Source organism: Cotesia glomerata, linkage group LG3, assembly GCF_020080835.1.
Source record: "Cotesia glomerata isolate CgM1 linkage group LG3, MPM_Cglom_v2.3, whole genome shotgun sequence".
Classification (NCBI taxonomy): Eukaryota; Metazoa; Arthropoda; class Insecta; order Hymenoptera; family Braconidae; genus Cotesia; species Cotesia glomerata.
The window spans coordinates 20,279,147-20,299,240 of NC_058160.1; the positions used below are offsets into that span (position 1 = coordinate 20,279,147).

Consider the following 20,094-nt stretch of genomic DNA (forward strand, 5'->3'; position numbering starts at 1 on the left):
TACATACTATTGTATAGTATACTACAGTAAACTTCTCTATTCAAAGTTACATAGGTGTGTCTTTTTTTTTTATATCAGTAACTTACGAAAAAAAAAACGACATAATATGACTGTAACTTAACACTGAGTTTACATCTATTACTTGGTACTGTTTTAAAAAGTAAATAATTCATTTAATAAGTACTGATGATTTATAATCAACAAAATTAGATAACAGTACAATTTAATTATGGTAAAGATATTATTCATTTATTTAATTTAATTTAAGTATCTATCAAGTAATAATGAAAATTTAAATTACTACGCATGCGTTAAGGAGGAGGTAATTTCTAGTAAATTTAGTAATTATCTTTTGTAATTAACTGTAAATAAAAAATAACATGAAAAAAAAATATGATAAATAAATAAATTAAAATAAAATATGAGAAAATAATCAGCGGAAAATATTTTTTTATAAATCATTAACAGTACTAATAACTGAAATAAATAAATCTAAATGAATTAAAATAAAAAATTGAAGGGTATTAATTGACATTTTGTTGGTAGCATTGCAATTTTTGCGGTAAGAGTGTCACACCAACCGAGACAGACGCCAAAACTCACAACTGAAAACTGAAACCTGTACGTCGCGATCCAGATCAGACAATACACTTACTACGGCGTCGTTATTTAGTTTAATCATTTTTACCCGTTTATTAGTTATTAATATCGCCTGTGTGTAGTTTATATTACACTAAATAAGTGTTTTTTATTTCCAATCTGACTATTAAAATTTGTAAGCATTTATTGTTAATTATTTTATAATAATAATACGCATAATTTTTCGTTAAAAAAATTTAGAAGCTTCCCGGCCGTTTTACCGCCATTTTGCCCACTCATTAATTCTATAATAAATTTTCTTTTTTTTTTTCATCATTGTTTAAGTAAATTACATGTTAAGTATTTACTCATAAATTTTATTACATCAGCACTTATTGTTTATTTAAATATTCACCAATAATATCAAGTTTTACTACAATGAAAAAAGTCCAAGTAAGATATTTTTTTCTGAATTCACCGGTTATTCATTTGTTTCCGCGTTGTTGGTTATGACTCGCTTTTAATTTATCGGAAAATCATTTTTAATAGAGCTTTTTGTAGATTTATGCTATAATATTTGTATCTGTGTAGTTTGTATGCAGTAGTTATTAATTTTATAATTTTATAAGGAAAAAAAAAATAGCTATTATTTATTTTTTTTTCTCTGTAATTTTCAGAAAAAAATGAGCAAGTCTAAAGATTCTCCATCTTCTGACAATGAGGCTGAAGAAGAGTTCAGCGTTGAGAAAGTGCTTGACAGACGAGTGGTTAAGGGCAAGGTAAATAATATTATTAATTTATTAATAGTATAACATAACTATATAGTTATCTTACTTTATGTATATTATAATTTGTATTATTGATTTTTCAGGTAGAGTATTTCCTTAAATGGAAAGGGTACTCAAACGATGAAAACACTTGGGAACCAGAAGAAAATCTGGACTGTCCTGATTTAATCGCTCAGTTTGAAGATCAGCGAAAAAAGAAAGAGGCTGCTGCTAGTAGCAAGCGGCATGAAGAAAAAGATTCCAAAAAACGAAAAAGTTCAAGCACCCCAACTCCAACACATGCCAAAAAAAAGATGACAGAGGACAAGGACAAAAAACCAGAAGGTATGTATTTAAAAAAGATAATTATTGAGAAAAAAAAAAATGAAGGTTCAAGAGTAGAAATTACTAATAATTTAATTTTCAGGATTTGACAGAAATCTCGAACCTGAACGTATCATTGGTGCCACTGATTCAAGTGGGGAACTTATGTTTTTGATGAAATGGAAAGGTACTGAAGATGCAGACTTGGTTGCAGCTCGCGTTGCTAATGAGAGGTGTCCGCAAATTGTGATCAAGTTTTACGAAGAAAGATTAACATGGCACAGTCCGACGCACGACGAAGAAGGCTCCAACAAACCTGATCCTGAGTAGCATTCACACTCTAAGTTTTACACAGCACACTTTAAAATATGTCACATTTAGTAATCTCAAATTAAAAAAAAAAAAAAAAAAAAAAAACAAAAATTAATAAATATAAGATAACAAGACAAGAGATTATTCATTCGAATTAATATTATTGAGATATAAGAGATTACTATTAAGTGTTAAGACAAAAACGTTATTTTTTATGGTTTACTTTAACTTAAATAAGTGTAAGACTTTTTTTTAGTGTAATGTGGTCAATATTAGCTTATCTAATAAATTTGACCAAGCATTCATATATTTTCATATTTAACAATAGTATTATGTTACTTGTTTTAATTTAGTTTTTTTTTTTTTCACAAAAATTTTTTTTAAATCTATTAAAGGGAAAACTAACATCTGCATTACACATTAAAACTTTCATAATAACATATGACAAATTTAATAGTTTATATTTGTAAGTCTATCATATAGAATATAACATTTATATCGTAAAAAAAAAAACATACAGTAGAATAAGCATTTTCAAATCAGTTAAATTCATTTTTTAAGTGCTTTCAAGGGTTAAAATCTTACAATATTTTGATTAATGTTACAAAAGTTCTTTTGTAATTAATATAAAAATCTACTGTACAAATTCATAATAAATAATTTCAAAATACTTTGGTTAAATATTGTTTATTTTGTGTTATTAAGGAAGTATAGGGCGTACAGTCCGTTCACTGAGTTTCATCTCACAATGCATATATGTAGCTATACTATAGTACGTGAATTAACAGCCGAAACCAGTGATTGCAGTTTCAATCGGCTTAGCGAAGCGAATGGAAATTTTGAAAAAACGTTTTTAGAGATAATAGATAATTTAATAAACTATTTCACCACAAAGGGTTTTTTTCAAAAATTTCATTCGTTTCGTGAAACCAATCGAAACTGCAATTGCTCTGCTGTTGGGAGTGAAACAGAGATAGTTCCGTTGAACTCTGTGAGAGCAAACCGAGAAAAAGATGGTCTCGCCTGTTAAGAAGGATTAATTTTGTTCGAGACTGTACTTTCAGAAAACAATAAGTTTTTACTAGTTATTTAATGAAATTTAGCTTACCGGAATAATCTTTTATGCATTAAATAACTATATTATTATCAAATAATTGATAATTTATTTTTAATTTGAATAAAATAATAAGTTTTTTAATTTTAAATATTTTTTAAAAAGTTTGGCAACGCAATAAATTTTATCGCGGTTGCGCATGCGTTGACTTCTCTATTCGTGTTTTTGATGGGTACGTGTGTATTATGTTTACAAGTAATGCTATTAAAAATATCAAAATATTAAAGAATTAAAATATTGATTATTTAATTATGTTATGTTTTATGATAAATAATAACAATTTTATAATATTTTTCTTAACCTAATTGATATTTTTTTAACCTATTTCATTGAAGCTTTAAATTTCCCGCGCGACTCACCATGTACGGCGTTGCCGTCAACATAACCCACATTTGCTATGGCTGACTATTTTTTTAAAATTTAGATTTTTCAAACTCAATTATTTTTATAACTAAGTACCCTCAACTTAATTTTATTTTTTCAATAATTTTTGAAAATTTTTTTTTTCTTACAATGAGTTTTTCGAAGCTTTCTCATTATTTTTTCATCATAAAATTTATTAAAACAAGAGTAGGTGTGAGATTTGGTATGTCATTGCAATGTTAAATGACCTGTTTTGAATCTTGTTTTATAAATAAACTATCAACCCTAGGTCTCTGAAATTTTAACACAACACGTATTAAATATATTTCTATCGATCCTAAAAATTTTAAATTGATCTCATTATTTCGACTTAACTCCCATACCTCCTTAAGTCATTGAATTTTATATTTTAATATCTTAAACCTTAGTTATTAAACAATTAAAATTGGGATTAAAATGACTTTTTCTTTTAAAAATAAAGACTATTTTTTTTTAAAAGTAAATAAAATATGTAACAACATGTGTAAAATACAAATACTTTTATTTAATATCTTTTTTTGAATTGTTTTATATTTTTACGAGACACAGGGGCAGCTTTAGAAAATTTTGATCGTTTTTTACCACCAAACTTACCAGAAATTTTATGATTCCTTTTAATCTCCCAATCCAATTGTTTAACACTAGCCCCATCCAGATCGCTAAGTACATTGGAACTGCCGTGTTTTTGTTTAGACTGTCCTTGTCGTTCTAATATTTCAGCGAATTTTTCAGCTGACATAAATACATTATTGTCAATTTCATTTTTCAATTTCTTTTTCTTGCCTTTTACAGTTTGATTCTTCTTTAAAACTGATTGTACAGATTTTTTCAAGGTAAGCTCATTATCATTGTCGTTATCATCATCAATAAATTCCATGTCACTTGCATCATCATCTTCACCTATGTCCATATCACTCATATTTTCCAAATCTTCATCATCCATTGACTCATCTTCATCATTAATATCATCATCGTCGTCGACGTCGTCGTATTCATCATCAGAGTCATCATCATTTTCATCATTCGCCCGTTTTTTAGTTTTCTTCATCGATCCAAGTTCTCCAGCAAAATCTAATTCTACCTCCTCAAAGTCTTTATCATCTCCACTAAGTTTATCCAGCAAGTCATTAAATTCCTCGCTGTTAACACTATCGTTGTCACTTTCATCATCATATTTCTCTTTCTTAACAAAACTTTTAATTTCATGTTTCTTGTTTAAATAGCGATACAAAAATAATTCATCCACAGGAATACGCTCTTCTTTTTCATTAAGATATGCTTGACTATCAACAGGAATAGCTCGTATTCCTTTTGGTGTATATTTTGCCCTTACTGCAAGTGGGCCATTGTTTGTAACTTTCTTTTCTTCTAATTTTTTTGGATTTTTGAATACATATCTATCTAAAAACCGTATCAATGTTAAATCTTCTAGAGGATCGCCGGAGTAATTTATTGTTTTTCCTTCAATAATATTACGACTAAATAATGCCACGCTAGGATGGAAATGTTCTGAAAGAGCAACAAGTTCAATTATTGGTGATTTACTTGCTCCTGATTTTAATGGATTAACATTAAATGGATCATAAATAAGTGTAGTATCTTCTTCAATTTTAATTTCTGTTTCTGTTTTTTCCTTGGTCTCAGAAGTATTTGTGGAATCAAAAGTAACATTCGGTAACATAATATTAACTTGAGATTTTTTATTTTTATTAGTTTTTGATACTGATTTGATTTCTTCCTCAACTTCTTTTTCTTTATTGCTTTTTGTATATTCACTTGTTTTCTCTTCAGCTTTGACTGCAACTGTACTTCTAAATAAAATCTGCCTTAAATCTTTTCTAGACCGTAAAATTTGTGATATAATACACAAAGTAGCACATATCAAAGAAGCTGGAAAATATAAACAAATCTGTAAAATTCGTTTGACAAAAGCATAAAGCCGTGTTACGCTTTTATCATTTTTCATCGCTTTAAACAAAAGTTGAAGGAACACTGCATTTTTTTTAGCAGAACCAATTTGAGGATCAAGTAATTTACCATACAGAGCAGTATAAAATCTACGTTCTTGCTGAGCATCATTTTCAACAATTTGATAGAGCAAACTAAGCGCGTTGAGAGACACATTAAATGAACCAACATGAACAACTTTATAAATAGAATCAATGTGATCGTTTATTTTGATTGCTTCTTTATTAGCAAAACGATAAGCACGATTAACTCCAGTTAAAATAGCTGCCATCATTTTACTATCAGGTTCGCCTTTTTTCAAGCATGCTTTAAAAAAAGCAAAGTATACGTCAATTAAATTTGTTGCAGTGTCAGCATCTTCACGATTTAAAACAAATTGTGTAAGTAAACTTATCGCGTAATATTGTGCATTTTGACTAATATTTTTTCGAAACAATAATTTTTCTAACTCTCGTAACACTACCATCTTCATATTAGGATGCTCTAAGAGAAGATTATTTAAGCAAAAAATAACTTTAGACGCGACTTTTGATTTTGGATCACCTATTTTATTGACCAACAATGAAAGAAGTTGGTGCTCTTGTTCAGAATTACCAATTAATAAATTAGTCATGACAGAAACAGCCTTTTCACGATTAGCATCGACAGTATCTGACGCTACTTCTGATAGGGATAAAATAAATTTTTCATATTGTTCACGCAATTGATCTTCAAAATACCAGTAAGAAAGTAATTTTTTAGTTTGAGCGTCTCTAGTAATTATGGTAGAGTCATTCAATGGTACAACTTTATCAAGATTTTGTTCTTCAAATTTTAAAAGCTTGTATTGAGGATGAAGTAAATCAGATAGAAAAAGATCTCGTAATGATGTGATTAACAAACTGCTTTGACTGTGCCGAGAACCTTTGACTTGTGATACTAGGTTTACTAATCGACTAAGATTACATTTAGGGTTTTCTTGAATAAAAATAATACTCGCTCCTATTTTATCAGCAATGGTACCACTAGTCACGGCTGTTTTTAACCAATTATATTCAGAATCTCGTACGGTTGATTTTTTTGTTTGAAATGCTGCAGTCTCAGCATCCAAATGTTTTTTGGCATCTTCTTTTAATTTAATTACTTCAACTTCGCTGCGAGAATGTTTACAAGCTTTCGTTTCCTTCAGGAATTCATCATACCACTTTTTATCATTGCTATTAAATTCATTCATTATGCCGTTTATCTAAAATTGTCGAAAAAAAATTATAAATTACATAATCTATATCAACATTTAATATAAATAATCAAATTTAATATATATGTCTTTTTACCTTGTTAAAAGTTTTAAATTAATAAATAAGAAAAAAACTCCAAATGTTGGCACCTGCTACGAGTTTTCGTGGTTACAATGCGGTTGCTCTGAATTATCAACAATGCTGCAACAAACAAATCGATAATTAATTAACTATTAATAATACATTCATATTTAATATAACAAAAAATACTTTTAATTTATAAACACCTACATGCGTTCAATATCAATAAAACAAATTTTAATTGGTTATTTCAAACTAAAAATACAAATTATTGAAACAAAAATATTATCAAAGTTTTCATAAAACAAGTTATATGAAATTTAAGGTTTTTAACATATGTTTCTGTATTAATATTAAGTAATAAAAGTAAAAATGTAAAATATTATGATAATATGACACAGTAACACTAATCATGCACTTTTAAAATTCGGAATTAATACTTACTTCAGAGTAAATTTTTGTATTTTACTAAAAAAAATAATAAATATTAATATCTCTTCAGTTCAATCCGATGAAATATATGATATAAATTATTGCCAGTTTATTATTTATCTATTCTCCAAAATAAATTTTTTTTTAACAGAATTTTAATGTTTGAGGTTAAGAAAGATAACATAGGATAGCTCATAAAACCTAACACGTGGGTTTTCGATGTTAGTTTTCTGTTTCAAATACCTCTATGTGACATTCTTATAACTAAACTTGTAGCGCAAAGTTTAAAAAAATCAATTTCATCAATAATTATGTTAGAAAAAAATGATAAAAATAAAAATAACGAGAGACTGCTTAATTGATTCTCTATTTTTTTGTATTAAAAAACTCAAAATTTTCAAAGAAAAAAAAACAATACTTCTTATTTTATTCATTTATTTTTATCAAATACATTTTTTAATTATATAATTTTGTGAGGAAAACATATCTTAGTAAAATTTATTAACTTGTTCAATTTGTATTTTTATTTTTTAAAATTTTTTCAATCATTCGTAATTCTTACCAAGTGAAAACTGATCAGACATATTTATCTTATATTAAATAAATCTATTAATCGAAGTCTAGAGCTAATAATTTTAATTTATGTAAAGTGGAAACATGCTTTATTTTATTATTAGTTATATACAATTTGTTTTACATAAATTATGTAGATGTATTTATTTAGGCATTTATTACAATATCTGCTTTTGTATACAGTTTTTTCTGTTCTTACATAAGTCATCGTAAAAAAATAATCATAAAAAAATGATTTATTAACCTCATAATTTATTTAATTATAACAATAAAAAATTTTAAACATGTTTTTTCTTTTTTGATTTGTTAGATCGTTCATTACCTGTATGTGTGCGTTTTTTTGATGATTTCTTAATCAACTTATTTTTTCTGGTTTCTTTGGAAATTCCGTTTTCTGTAGGTTCTGCAGTCTCCATTGGCTCATCATCGATAATTTCATTCGGAATCACAACTGAACTAAAGTTCACAGTTTCCAAACCTTCAGACATTAATTTGGCTCTTAATTCACGAGCTTCTTTTTTCAATTTTTGCTTATCTCCTTTCTTACTACGATTTTTTAATTGTTTTTTCAATTCCTTCTTCAGTTTTTTAGCCAAAACTTTATCATTTTCTTCTGATGATTTTTCACCATTTATTTCTTCAACTTCTTCGTTCTTTTTCTCGAAATCCTTTGATAATGTTCCATTTTTCATCGGCTCCTTTTTTTGTTCTTTTATTTTAGTTGTTGCATTAATCGGTGCTCCAATTTGCGAAGCTAATTTTTTGTATGCAATTTTAGCATCTCGAGAGAAAGAATTTTTTTCTCGATATTCAGTAATTAAGAGAGCAATGCTCTTCCAATCCCAAGCTTTTGGCGAATGATGTGGATAAATAGCAGATAACAATGTCCAAAGTAAACCAACAAATTTTTGTTGTAACTCCTTTGAAGTAACGTCATTATCTGTCTTAGAAAATTCATTATTTGATTTATCTTGATGAGTAGTAAGTTCCTGGAACAATTTTACCGTATTTTTACACAGTTTTTTTTCAATCCTCAATCGAAGATTTGAATGTTCTTCGTTTTTCATTAATCGATGATTACGATAGAATATTATCATAAAATCTAAAGCTTGGCTCCGACGAAAAGATCTAATAGTATTATCAAATGCATAATCAATGAGTAACGGCATTAATTGCCAGTTTCCAGTCCAGAGAAGATTAAGAGTGTTTTTGAATAAGCTTGCAGGAAGAATACAGTCTCGTTTCTTGAAAAATCTTGTCAAACAATCAATGTAAATTTTGACCAAAGAATTTTGCGGTAAGCCAGTTTGTTGGAAACATCTTATTATTAATGCATAGCACTCAGATAATTTATCTCCCATTTCTTGACAAACTGCTGCTGATCGTTCACCTTTTTCAATTAATATCGTTGCTAAATCAGTGAGTAGTTTTTCATCTACACCTTCTGCGTCTTTGAATTTTTTTACAGATGATAATTTTTTAAGACATGAACGTACTCGTCCTTTCAAAGGTTCCTGATGAACATCTTTTATGCAAAACTCCAGTAAAGCAAATAAAGGTACTAGCATATCTAAAACTAATGCCATTGAAGGTCCAGAATCAATATAAATATCAAGAAGATCAATTACTCGAACTCGAAAATGAGTTAGGGCTTCAGCACTTTTTTCCTGCTTTTTTTTATTTGGTCGACTTTCCCGAAGGATTTTGAAAGCTGCAGCTAAAGATTCATCGAGACGTTTGCCTTCTTCTTCATCAATCTCATCTAAGTCAATGTCATTAACATCAGGGTTGGCTGATGCACTTCCTAGAGCTTGTCTAACTGCCATTCTTAATCGATCATTTATTGTTTCATCGTCCTCTTCATCAAAATCATCATCATCGTCTTCACCGTCATCATTTTCATCGTCATCGCCCTCATTGTCATCGTCGTCGTTTTCATCGTCCTCTTCATTATCTTCATCAAAGTTTTTTGTAGCAGATTTTTTTTTAATCACTTTTTTACTGTTATTATCGGAATCCTCGTCTTCAGAATTTGATTCATCATCTGAAGAATCATTTTCGGTACCTTCAGGAACAAGTGGACCTTTATCATCTTTTGGATCAAGGACTTCCAATATTCGATGCACAGAGGTTGCTGTAAGTACTGGACACAAGTGTGGAAAGACGCGTTGTACAAGTGATCTTAACAAATGATTGCTCTGTGAAAGTAAAGACAACAAAAAGTCAACAATAACGTCGACCCACTCAGGTTCTTCATCTTCTATTTTTTTAGATTTTTTCTTAGATTTTTTCTGTTTCAATTTTTCGTAGCAAATGTGAATTTCGTTAATACTAGAAATAGCCATTGTTGGATCAGAAAAAATTTGTAATCCCATATTTAAGTCCATAACATGAAAAATTAAATCAACTTCATTGTTTCGAGAATCATCTTTTGTTTTTTTGACAAATTTCATCATTTTTTTCCAAGCTTCAATCGCTGAATCATCCAATGGTGTTCTGAGAGTGAGTATTTTATTTACAAACAATTCAGTGTTTATGTATCTTACCAACTTGTCAAAAAGAGCATGAAGTTCAGGCAATTTTTGTTTATGATCTAAAGCTCGATAAAAACTATTTTTAATGTGTGAAGCCAATTCTTCATTAACATTTTCAATTTCACACATACCAAAATTGAATAAAAATATCAACTGTTCGTGTTTCCAATCAAGATCTGCATTTACAGCAGGTTGTCCTAATAGTTTACACAATAATTGGCAGGCATAATTTCTTTCAGCGTTACTCCAAGATTTTTCTTTCGATTCAGCTTTTTTGGGTTCAGAATCATCCACAATTGCCGTGTAAAATTTAGCTAGCTTTTTTAATCCATTCAAACTCATATATGTTGTTATACTTTGAATAACTTTTACTCCTGTTATTTTTTCAATCATGAGATCTCCAGGATAATGTATTAGTGTTTTTAAAACGGTGATTTGAACTTTAGGTTTAACGTCTGGTTTACTTAATGCTAATACATAATTAGCTAATACTTTTCGAAATAAATTTGCTACATCATCATTACGATATCTTGGATGAATATTAAATCTTCCTACCATCCAGTTTAATAAATTTGATGATAATAAATGCGGTAGTTTACTTGAATCTGTAATGTTCGGTATGATGTAATTCAATATCTCTAAAGCTAAGTATTCCATACTTTTAGACGGTTGTACAAATCGTTGATCGATACCATTCCAAAAATCTTCAATACATTCTGATGATACCAAAAGTTCGCTCAATATTTTATACAACGGATGTTGATATGATGTAATTCTTGGCGTGTCCTGTTGGACAAAAAAAAATTGAGTTTTTGAAAATTGAAGAAAATTATGTGAAAAATAAACAAAAAAAATACTTACGGTTATTAGTTTAAGCAAATCGTTAATAGTATCTTTTTGAATAATACTCTCAGCGTCCAAATGTTGTTTAAGGAATTTTTTCTTTATCAGAGAAGGAAATTTAACACTGATATGTAATAATGCATAAAAAGTATCTAATGAATGTTCAGTCCAACTTTTGCCTAAATGATTTTCAAGTAACGACCAAAAATGAGTTTTGATATACTTTTCATCAAATTGGTCAATAAAATCAATTAAAAATGAAATTGAAATAAACGACAAATAGCTTTTTTGAGTACCAGAAGTCAATGAAATTTCTAAAATCTGCTGCTGTTTGTCAACTGGACAATTAAACAGCAATTTAGATCTCATCAATGATCCACAGAAAAGTATTCTGCCCATGTAAATGTCACCCTTTTCCTAAAATAATTAAACTTTTAGTTAGTTTAATAAAATAAAATTAGCAGTAATTATTTAGCTTTAAATTTACTTACACTTTTAGATAGATTACTAACTAATTTCAATTCTGCTTCCATTATCTCTATTAGTTGATCTATATCAGAATCTAAATTTTGTTTTAAATAGGTGGTTAAAGTAGAAAAAAATCCTTTTCTAGAAACCATTTTCGATGATCCTAATCCCCGAATCAATCTTTTCAAAGAATAAGTAAATTCTTCATTATTTGGATCATCCTTAAAAAAAAAAAAAATAAATAAATAAATTAAAACAATTTTATATTACTAATAATAATTAAAATAAGAAATGGTCAGTTAAGCTATACAATTAGAGGTTAAGGATAAAAAATAAACTAACCTTTTTTAACTGCAAAAGAATTGTCAATAAATTTATTTCACCTTGCATTCGTGAGTGAGCGTTATCAATAATAAGTTCTGAGAAAGAATCCAATATTTTTGGATTTACTTTCATTTTTTTCTCTGGTTTTATACCAGTATTTGCTGTGTCCGAATTCATGGTAAACCACGTGCACTATTCTAATGTTTATATAAAGTTCACAAACGCGGTTATACTTTGTACTCTTATTCCTTCGACTTATTTCGAGTTTTTCTGTGATGGAACTCTCGATTGAGAATAAAATATCCCACTATTTCATTAAGCACTTAGCATATGCGACATCTATTATCTTTTAAACATTCACGATGAGACTCTGTTAGCAAGATGGCAGTAGTATGGTAGTACACATGAACGACTTTTGACTATAAAAATAATAAATTGACTACTGGAATCAATTAATGACACCAAAAAAAGTTTTAATTTGAAAATTATTAATAAAAAAAGAATCATTGATAATAATTGAAAAAATAAATAAATTAGAATTGTTTATCTAATTGATTAGACTTAAACAATGTATCAAAAGTTATTTTTTATGGTAAATAGCTGAAAGAAAATACAGAAAGACATATTTAAAAAAATTTTCAATCGTTAAATGTATGGAGATAGGATTTAGAACAACTCTATATATAAAATTCTTAAAAATTATTTTTTATTTTTTGTGCATCAATATTCATTAATTTAATAATTAAAAAATAATTATTAACTTCATAATCAAAAAATCATAGTGCGCCACAAAAAATATCAAAAAGTGCCATCTTCCTGATAACTTTGGTAACTTTAGTTTCTTGACGACGTACACCGCGCGGTTTGTCCTCCGGTCAATTTTCATCAGTTTCAGTTTCGTGCATCCAACATGGCTGGTTGTGGAGATCATGAAGATCCTAGGTAACTATATATTTATATTTACATTTTAAAATTGTTGACAAGTCATTTAATACTATAAATAAGTTTTTTAATCCACATTGAATCAAATATCGATGTTAATGATTATTTATTGTTCGTTTATAACTCGATTTTAAGGTTAAGTGAATAGTGCTTTAGAGTTATGATGCACCCCGCTTTAAAAGAAACATGATGCTCAAGCACGCGGTTTTATTCTAACTAATATATAAACTACTCATACTATTTATTCGTGCGTGTGCTGGATTTAAATGTTTTCATTTATTTTTAGTCATCTTAATTCCTGATGATCCCATACAAGTTATTATTATATGGCTTGAATATCAAATTTTAGAACGTTGATAAATTAAAAGTACATACACCACGGAATCATTTATAGCTTGGAATAATATTTATTCTGAAAGGTCCATCAATTTTTTTATAATTTTCTCAATTACTACTCATTATTGAAAAAGAGAATGAAAATAAAAAAAAATTATGCTTATTTATTTATCACACGATACATTCAATGTTTTTATTTATTTATTTTTAATAACATTAGACTAATTTAAAATATATTGTTTTATGTTACAGAGATTATTTAGGCGGTGGAAGCCGTGGTGGTAGCAGAAAACCATTGCCCACTGAACCACCGTATACTGCCTACGTTGGCAATTTACCGGATGGTATTATCCAAAGAGATATCGATAGAATATTTGATCATCATCGTGTTAAGAATGTACGATTGGTCAAAGATCGAGAAACTGATAGGTACGTTAATCAAAATTAATTTATATCTATTTATACTTTTAGTTACATTACATAATTAATAAATAATACTTTTTTTAATTGTCAATTATAGATTCAAAGGATTTTGCTATGTCGAATTTGAAGATCTTAAAGGTTTGATAGAAGCTCTTAAACTTGATGGACGTGTAGAAGTTGAATCAAATATTGTAAAAATTGATGTAGCTGAAGGAAAAAGAAATGATAGAGGTGGAGGATTTGATAGAAGACGAGGCGGTGGAAGTTCAGCTGGTTCTGGAGGTGGAGGGTTTGGTAATTCTTCATATTCAAGCAATTTATCTTCAAATCTTGTTGAAGAGATTTTTATAAAAATATAATTTTTATAAATATTTACAGGATACAATGACCGTAAACCGCAGGGAAATAGTGGTCCAGGTAGTAGACAAGGCCCTGGCGGATATGGTAATGATGTAAGAGGTAATCGAGGTAATTATGGTAATTTCCATGAAGATGGCCCTGGACGAGATTGGTCTTCTCGTGGCGGTATTGGTGGTGGTAGCTCTAGTGGTGGTCCTCCTAGATCAAATTACGGAGCTGCAAGTGGTCCACGACGAGGAGGGTTGACCGGCAATGACCGTAGCAAATCTTTTCAGGATGATCCATATCTCAAAGGACCACCTCCAGGTACTTTTAAAAATTTTATTTTTTATTTATTGGAAAAAAACTTTTTTTTACTTATTGTTGATTTATAAACAATTTTTTTTTTTTTTTAATCATTTTACAGACACGACTGGAAGAAAGAAACTGGTTTTACAGAAAAGATCAGTTCCTGATCCTGTAAATGCATTAGCTGAATCAAGCAAAGGCAGCTCGATTTATGGAGGAGCAAAACCTCGTGATGAAAAAGTAGATGGAAGTGAAAAATAAATTTCACTCGCATTCATAATGATGAAATTTCTCGCAAAATATGAGAAATAAATTTTCATAGAATAAGAATAAAACAGAAACACCATTTATACTACAGTTACACAGGATTAAAAAGAAACGATGATAAATTTAAAAAACAGCAATTAAAAAAACTAGCGGTGCTCTTGCAGTTTTTGAAAATAATAATTGGAAGAAGTTTTCCTATTAATCATGAACTGCAATGCCATACAATAATTTTTATTTCTTTAACCTATCATGGGGTGTCTTCCTTAAGGGAAAGTAAATACATAAGAAGGAAAAAAAATAATTAATAATTCTGTCTTTAAAAACTTTCATGTAAGTTGCAATTATGAGTAATATAATTTTTCTATTTCTGATGCTCCTTTGTCTGAATATCGTTGAAATATTGAAAATAACACTTTGATTTATAAGGAAATAATGATTTTAAAAAAAAATTTGAAAATCTGTTTCGTAAATTATGTAAGAAGTGAATGTATAATGAATGTTTGAAATACAAATAATATTTATGTGAAGCAAAAATTATTACGTAGAATGTAAGCGTCCGTTCATAAATATATATAAAGTGAATTAATAAATAATCATTTATGTACAAATCAATCGTTAAAATCACATGCACGTTTATTGAAAATTGATTAAACGCATGGTTTTCGTAATTGTCTCTTACAAGTCATTAATTTGTGATTTTTTCGTTTGTCAATAATTTTTATTTCATAATTAAAATAATAAAGTGAAAAAAAAAAAATAAAAAACTAGGTCTTTATTACTGTTTTAATGATTAGGAGTTATGAAAATTAATTAAAAGGAACATTTAATTAAATATGATATTATCATCATGAATAATATTTCTAGTGAGTACTTGATTGCACGGCATTTATAATTATGATTATACATAATAAATAATTAAATAATCAAATATTTTAGTTGTTTTCATTTTATTGACACAAACAATGTTAAGAATTGATAAAAAACGAGTAAGGAAGAGAAGAATAATTAAATTAAAAAAAAAAAATTACTGATTATGATAAAAATATAATTATGACATCACTGACTTTATTTATAACTATGCTTTATAATGATTAAAATTGAATTATTTTAATAGGTGTTTGCCTCATGTGTGAAATGTATAAAAAAATCAAGCCAATGTAATTTCAATTGTAAATGTCACAACATGAATGTATTTTGTAATTCAGCCTCTTAATATATAGGTATTCTATCAAAAATTATTGAAATTAGTTTTATGTATATTACCCCCTTTTTTAAAGGAAATTTTACTTTTTTAATAGTTAATAAACGTTTTAGAATATTTTTAAAAGGTAACGAAATAGCCATAAAATGTAAAGGTTCAAAAACGTTTTTTGATAAAATCAAACGGTGAAAAAATTTAACTTTCAATTAAAATATAATTTTGAAAATGACGAAATATTTGGTATTATTTTCATTATTCAAGAAGGTTGTTCCTCTAAGGATAACCAATAAGACATTTGGTTTCGATTTTGACTCAGAATTTTTCTTATATCTACTTGGTGTGTTCAAATGATATTTTTAAAATTTACATATAAAAGAAATCTATTTTTCATATCGTAAAAGTCCCTCATACTAAGATAAAACACATAAAGAGTGCCATAATAAATTAATAAAATCAGCATTTTTTTATGTCAGTGAAAAATCGAAAAATCAATCCGTTTAAGTTAAAACACTAAAGAATACTTATAATTGCAATCAACTTGTAAAAAAAATTATAATTTTATAATTCACCACCAGAATATCGTTTATACTTCAATCTTATTTATTAGTAAAATTGATCATATATTCTTGACAATGCTTAAAAAAATAATAAAAAATTATATTTTATGTGTTAATAGATTAATAAAATAATAATATTTATTAAAATTTAATTTTCAATTATATTTGCTGCCACGCCTTTATTCAAAGAGTCATTGATTTCCTTTTTTTTTTGTGCGGAAACATTTCTTGAGTTCAAATAAATTCAGTAGATTTTTTCCTATCATATTCATGTGTATTGACCAGTAACAGCTACAATAAATGATTATTGGTTTAAGTAATTATTAAGCAAAAAAAAAAGCCAGTCATAATTATTATTATTATTATAAAAATAGGCTACTTTACTTGCAAATTTTTCAATTTAGTTTAAAAGATAAGGTTTATAATTATTACTATAAATCTGACTCAACCGACTCCCCACTACTTATATTTTACATGCATGTATTGTACTCAATTTCTTATCCCTACTATTTAAAATCAAAGACGGCTTTACACGCCCCGGCAGTTCTCCGCTCTTTATGTGTGTGATTTTACACAACTCGACAAATATCTTGACAGTATTGGCGTCTAATTATTACTTTATTATTTTTTTAACTCTTAATATTTTACTTACATTTAAAAATTTTCTATAATAATTATTAGTGAATCAAACAAATAATTCACGATGTCTAGTGAAAGTGTGAAAACGGTAAGAGTTTAAAAATAATTATTAAATATTAAAGGTTAAATGCAGATCTGAACCTCAAAACCTCAATATAGACTTACTAATTTTTATTTATCCAGTACTAACCCATAATTTAAATTTTTAGTAGTAATTTCGATGTTATTTTTTTACTGATAGTAAATTAAGTAAAATTAAATTTGAGTATTAATTTAAATGAATAACCTTAATTTATTTTCCTTCAGTTTGCTAGTCTTGAAACTCCTGGATATGTTGGCTTTGCTAATTTGCCGAATCAAGTTCATAGAAAATCTGTAAAAAAAGGATTTGAATTTACATTGATGGTTGTTGGAGAATCTGGGCTAGGAAAGTCGACTTTGGTCAATAGCCTCTTTTTAACTGATTTATATCCTGAGCGAACTATACCGGATGCTGTTGGTTAGATTTTTTTTTTTTTTTTTTTTTTATATTTTTAAATTGTCTACCAATATCAATTAACTTGTTTTTTAATCATTTTACAATAGAAAAAACTAATCAAACAGTCAAGTTGGATGCTTCTACGGTTGAAATCGAAGAGCGAGGGGTAAAACTTAGATTAACAGTGGTTGACACGCCCGGATATGGAGATGCAATTGACAACACAGATAGTTTTAGAGCAATTATTCAATACATTGATGATCAATTTGAACGATTTCTTCGAGATGAAAGTGGATTAAATCGAAGGAACATTGTTGACAATAGAATACATTGTTGCTTTTATTTTATTTCGCCATTTGGTCATGGGTAAATAAATCTTGAATATCTTAATTATTTTATATAATTTTAACGATCAATAATTAAACATCATACGAAATTTTAATTAAAAAAAAACCTGCCTTTTTATCGATGACTTAAAAATATATGAATATTTTTTATTACGTTATGAGGTTTGATAATAATGGATGTCAGTTGCTATTTAATCGAAATAATTTATGTACTTTTAAATGTTCCAAATAATTTTATAATTTTTAAATGTAAACTAATCATAATTTATAATTTTAATTTTAGATTGAAACCTTTGGATATTGAATTTATGAAGCAGCTTCATAATAAAGTCAACATTGTACCAGTAATTGCCAAAGCTGACGTGCTGACAAAAAAAGAAGTTTTACGTTTAAAGAAACGTGTAATGGAAGAAATAGAGAGTAATGAAATAAAAATTTATCCCTTGCCTGATTGTGATAGCGATGAAGATGAAGATTATAAAGAACAAGTCCGACAACTGAAAGAAGCAGTGCCATTTGCAGTATGTGGAGCATCTACATTGCTTGAAGTTAAAGGACGAAAAGTCCGTGGACGATTGTATCCTTGGGGCGTCGTTGAAGTTGAAAATCCTGATCACTGTGACTTTATCAAACTTCGGACAATGCTTATGTAAGATATTAAGCTACATTTTTAGAATTTTTAAATATTTATTTAAATTATTATTGACATTACTAATTACAGTACTCATATGCAAGATTTACAAGAGGTTACTCAAGAAGTACACTACGAAAATTATCGAAGTGAGAGATTGGCCAAAGGAGCTCCTGTACCGCCTCGAAGAACAACGTTAGTTTTTAATATTTTTTTTATGTCTTCAAAAAATTATAGCTAATTCAATATTTATTTTTCATTTAAACAGAGCCGTTGATCCTGAAAAAATTGTCGGATCAGAAAAAGATCGTATTCTTCAAGAGAAAGAAGCAGAATTACGAAGAATGCAAGAAATGTTAGCTCAAATGCAAGCACAAATGCAACAGCAACAGCCATAATATTCATTAACATACGAAACACTCAATCGGTTTGTTTCAGTCAGGTGCCACAACCATATTTTTAAGTTAACATTAATATTTAGGCACAATTATAACGGTATTATTACTTGTTATACATTTTTAATTTTGCGAATGAGGACAATGAAATAATTTTATGATGAGTCATCAATAAGCGATGAGAATACAATAAAACATATTTTACAGTATTTTTCAAACTATTATTACGATTTAAAAAAAAAAGAAAAACAATAGCGGAAGTAAGCATCAACATTTTATAACTATTGAAACGGATTGCTCATCAACCTGTCAAAATCAATTTTGTCAAGTGCCTTGCAATCCTTTATTTAAAGTAGAATATATAAAACGATTTGTATCGGTATAATTGAACCGCATATCGTGATTTTTCTTTATAATATTTCATATATGTTTAAAACGTCAGCAATTATTTTATTCAATGAAAAATATCTTTAACAAATATTTGACTTTAATGGTTGTTAAATTAAGAAAACTTGTGTTCGAAATCCAAAGTCTTGAATCTCCTTTTTTTAATAATTGTAAAAGTCTGATTTTATGTGCAATTTTTCATAATGCACATTTTTATACTGATAAATATAAAGCAAGTTCTCAGTGAATAGAAATTAAACGAAGCATCTTAAAAATTTTGTAAATTTTATGATTAATTTTTATTAGCCTTCCACAAATTTTGGAGTACAAATTTTTTGGATTAATAAAATAAACAAAAATTAAAAAAAAATCAATTAAAAAATAAGTATTTGAACAAATAAATACCTAAAGTAATTCTGAAAATATTTTTTTATTCAAATGTATTTATATTTTTTTTTTTTCATTGCTTTAAAAATCAGTATATCTTTTTTATAATATTTACTCTTTATAATAATACAAATAATTATCTATAAATACCATAACATTTTTACTTTTATACTAAATTACTTATATCACTTATATAAAAAAAATTTTTAATATAAATTAAAGAAAAAACATTATTTACATTGATAATTTATAATTTATTGTCCCTAAATTTCAGAAACAAACTTCAAGTAAGTTTATATTTAACTTCAACGATAATATTCAATACATTTCTAAAAAATCACAAATTTTTAGTAGATTTCATAGAAATCTAACTATTGCATTGGTCTTCGTGACAGAATTTTTGAAAAATTTTGCTATCTATCGGCTCAGCTCGTCAAGCGAATAACAATTAATCGCAATATTATTTTTAATTTTTGTAAATTGCATCTGAAAGCTTATTAACCCTTCAGGACATGGGC

The 20,094-nt window shown here is 27.6% G+C and overlaps 5 protein-coding genes and 1 long non-coding RNA gene across 9 annotated transcripts; 3 read left to right on the forward strand and 3 right to left on the reverse strand.

The window, feature by feature from the left end:
- Positions 1-594: 594 nt before the first annotated feature.
- On the forward strand, positions 595-2,087 carry LOC123262054 (chromobox protein homolog 3-like). Of its 2 annotated transcripts, none has more exons than XM_044724038.1 (4): positions 595-775; positions 1,257-1,358; positions 1,451-1,691; positions 1,774-2,087. In XM_044724038.1, exons 2-4 carry the CDS (start codon positions 1,263-1,265, stop codon positions 1,998-2,000), a joined length of 564 nt encoding a protein of 187 aa, XP_044579973.1. In that variant the 5' UTR covers positions 595-775; positions 1,257-1,262; the 3' UTR covers positions 2,001-2,087. The 2 variants fall into 2 exon arrangements, with proteins under 2 accessions (XP_044579973.1, XP_044579972.1); XM_044724037.1 differs by lacking the exon at positions 595-775 and adding an exon at positions 843-1,032.
- Positions 791-19,011, forward strand: LOC123262052 (septin-1). Of its 2 annotated transcripts, XM_044724035.1 has the most exons (7): positions 791-812; positions 16,980-17,039; positions 17,258-17,450; positions 17,537-17,795; positions 18,060-18,425; positions 18,498-18,602; positions 18,676-19,011. In XM_044724035.1, the coding sequence occupies exons 2-7, from the start codon at positions 17,016-17,018 to the stop codon at positions 18,803-18,805; spliced, it is 1,077 nt and encodes a 358-aa protein (XP_044579970.1). In that variant the 5' UTR covers positions 791-812; positions 16,980-17,015; the 3' UTR covers positions 18,806-19,011. The 2 variants fall into 2 exon arrangements, with proteins under 2 accessions (XP_044579970.1, XP_044579969.1); XM_044724034.1 differs by lacking the exon at positions 791-812 and having other exon boundaries at positions 16,869-17,039.
- Positions 4,002-7,228, reverse strand: LOC123262051 (CCAAT/enhancer-binding protein zeta). The gene is made up of 3 exons (XM_044724033.1): positions 7,209-7,228; positions 6,780-6,867; positions 4,002-6,691 (listed from the first exon to the last, which is right to left on the reverse strand). Exon 3 carries the CDS (start codon positions 6,677-6,679, stop codon positions 4,004-4,006), a length of 2,676 nt encoding a protein of 891 aa, XP_044579968.1. The 5' UTR covers positions 6,680-6,691; positions 6,780-6,867; positions 7,209-7,228; the 3' UTR covers positions 4,002-4,003.
- Positions 7,904-12,210, reverse strand: LOC123262050 (myb-binding protein 1A). 2 transcript variants are annotated; one of them, XM_044724032.1, is made up of 5 exons: positions 11,957-12,210; positions 11,638-11,835; positions 11,165-11,563; positions 9,689-11,089; positions 7,904-9,646 (listed from the first exon to the last, which is right to left on the reverse strand). In XM_044724032.1, exons 1-5 carry the CDS (start codon positions 12,113-12,115, stop codon positions 8,048-8,050), a joined length of 3,756 nt encoding a protein of 1,251 aa, XP_044579967.1. In that variant the 5' UTR covers positions 12,116-12,210; the 3' UTR covers positions 7,904-8,047. The 2 variants fall into 2 exon arrangements, with proteins under 2 accessions (XP_044579967.1, XP_044579965.1); XM_044724030.1 differs by having other exon boundaries at positions 7,904-11,089.
- Positions 12,727-15,792, forward strand: LOC123262053 (eukaryotic translation initiation factor 4H-like). Its single transcript, XM_044724036.1, has 5 exons — positions 12,727-12,880; positions 13,469-13,645; positions 13,737-13,933; positions 14,018-14,305; positions 14,406-15,792. Exons 1-5 carry the CDS (start codon positions 12,849-12,851, stop codon positions 14,546-14,548), a joined length of 837 nt encoding a protein of 278 aa, XP_044579971.1. The 5' UTR covers positions 12,727-12,848; the 3' UTR covers positions 14,549-15,792.
- LOC123262055 lies at positions 16,527-16,804 on the reverse strand. Its single transcript, XR_006508841.1, has 2 exons — positions 16,697-16,804; positions 16,527-16,603 (listed from the first exon to the last, which is right to left on the reverse strand). It is a non-coding gene; the product is annotated as an uncharacterized LOC123262055 (long non-coding RNA).
- Positions 19,012-20,094: the final 1,083 nt, after the last annotated feature.

Coding starts and splice junctions, on each gene's coding strand:
- LOC123262054 (XM_044724037.1), top strand. Junction 1,359..1,450: donor GACGAGTGGTTAAGGGCAAG/GTAAATAATATT, acceptor TTGATTTTTCAG/GTAGAGTATTTCCTTAAATG. Junction 1,692..1,773: donor CAAGGACAAAAAACCAGAAG/GTATGTATTTAA, acceptor TTTAATTTTCAG/GATTTGACAGAAATCTCGAA.
- LOC123262051 (XM_044724033.1), bottom strand. CDS start 6,679: ATGAATGAATTTAATAGCAATGATAAAAAGTGGTATGATGAATTCCTG.
- LOC123262050 (XM_044724030.1), bottom strand. CDS start 12,115: ATGAATTCGGACACAGCAAATACTGGTATAAAACCAGAGAAAAAAATG. Junction 11,836..11,956: donor TTCTTTTGCAGTTAAAAAAG/GTTAGTTTATTT, acceptor TTTTTTTTTAAG/GATGATCCAAATAATGAAGA. Junction 11,564..11,637: donor TTAGTAATCTATCTAAAAGT/GTAAGTAAATTT, acceptor TAATTATTTTAG/GAAAAGGGTGACATTTACAT.
- LOC123262053 (XM_044724036.1), top strand. CDS start 12,849: ATGGCTGGTTGTGGAGATCATGAAGATCCTAG. Junction 12,881..13,468: donor GGAGATCATGAAGATCCTAG/GTAACTATATAT, acceptor TTTATGTTACAG/AGATTATTTAGGCGGTGGAA. Junction 13,934..14,017: donor TTCTGGAGGTGGAGGGTTTG/GTAATTCTTCAT, acceptor AAATATTTACAG/GATACAATGACCGTAAACCG.
- LOC123262052 (XM_044724035.1), top strand. CDS start 17,016: ATGTCTAGTGAAAGTGTGAAAACG. Junction 17,451..17,536: donor AACTATACCGGATGCTGTTG/GTTAGATTTTTT, acceptor ATTTTACAATAG/AAAAAACTAATCAAACAGTC. Junction 18,426..18,497: donor AAACTTCGGACAATGCTTAT/GTAAGATATTAA, acceptor TACTAATTACAG/TACTCATATGCAAGATTTAC.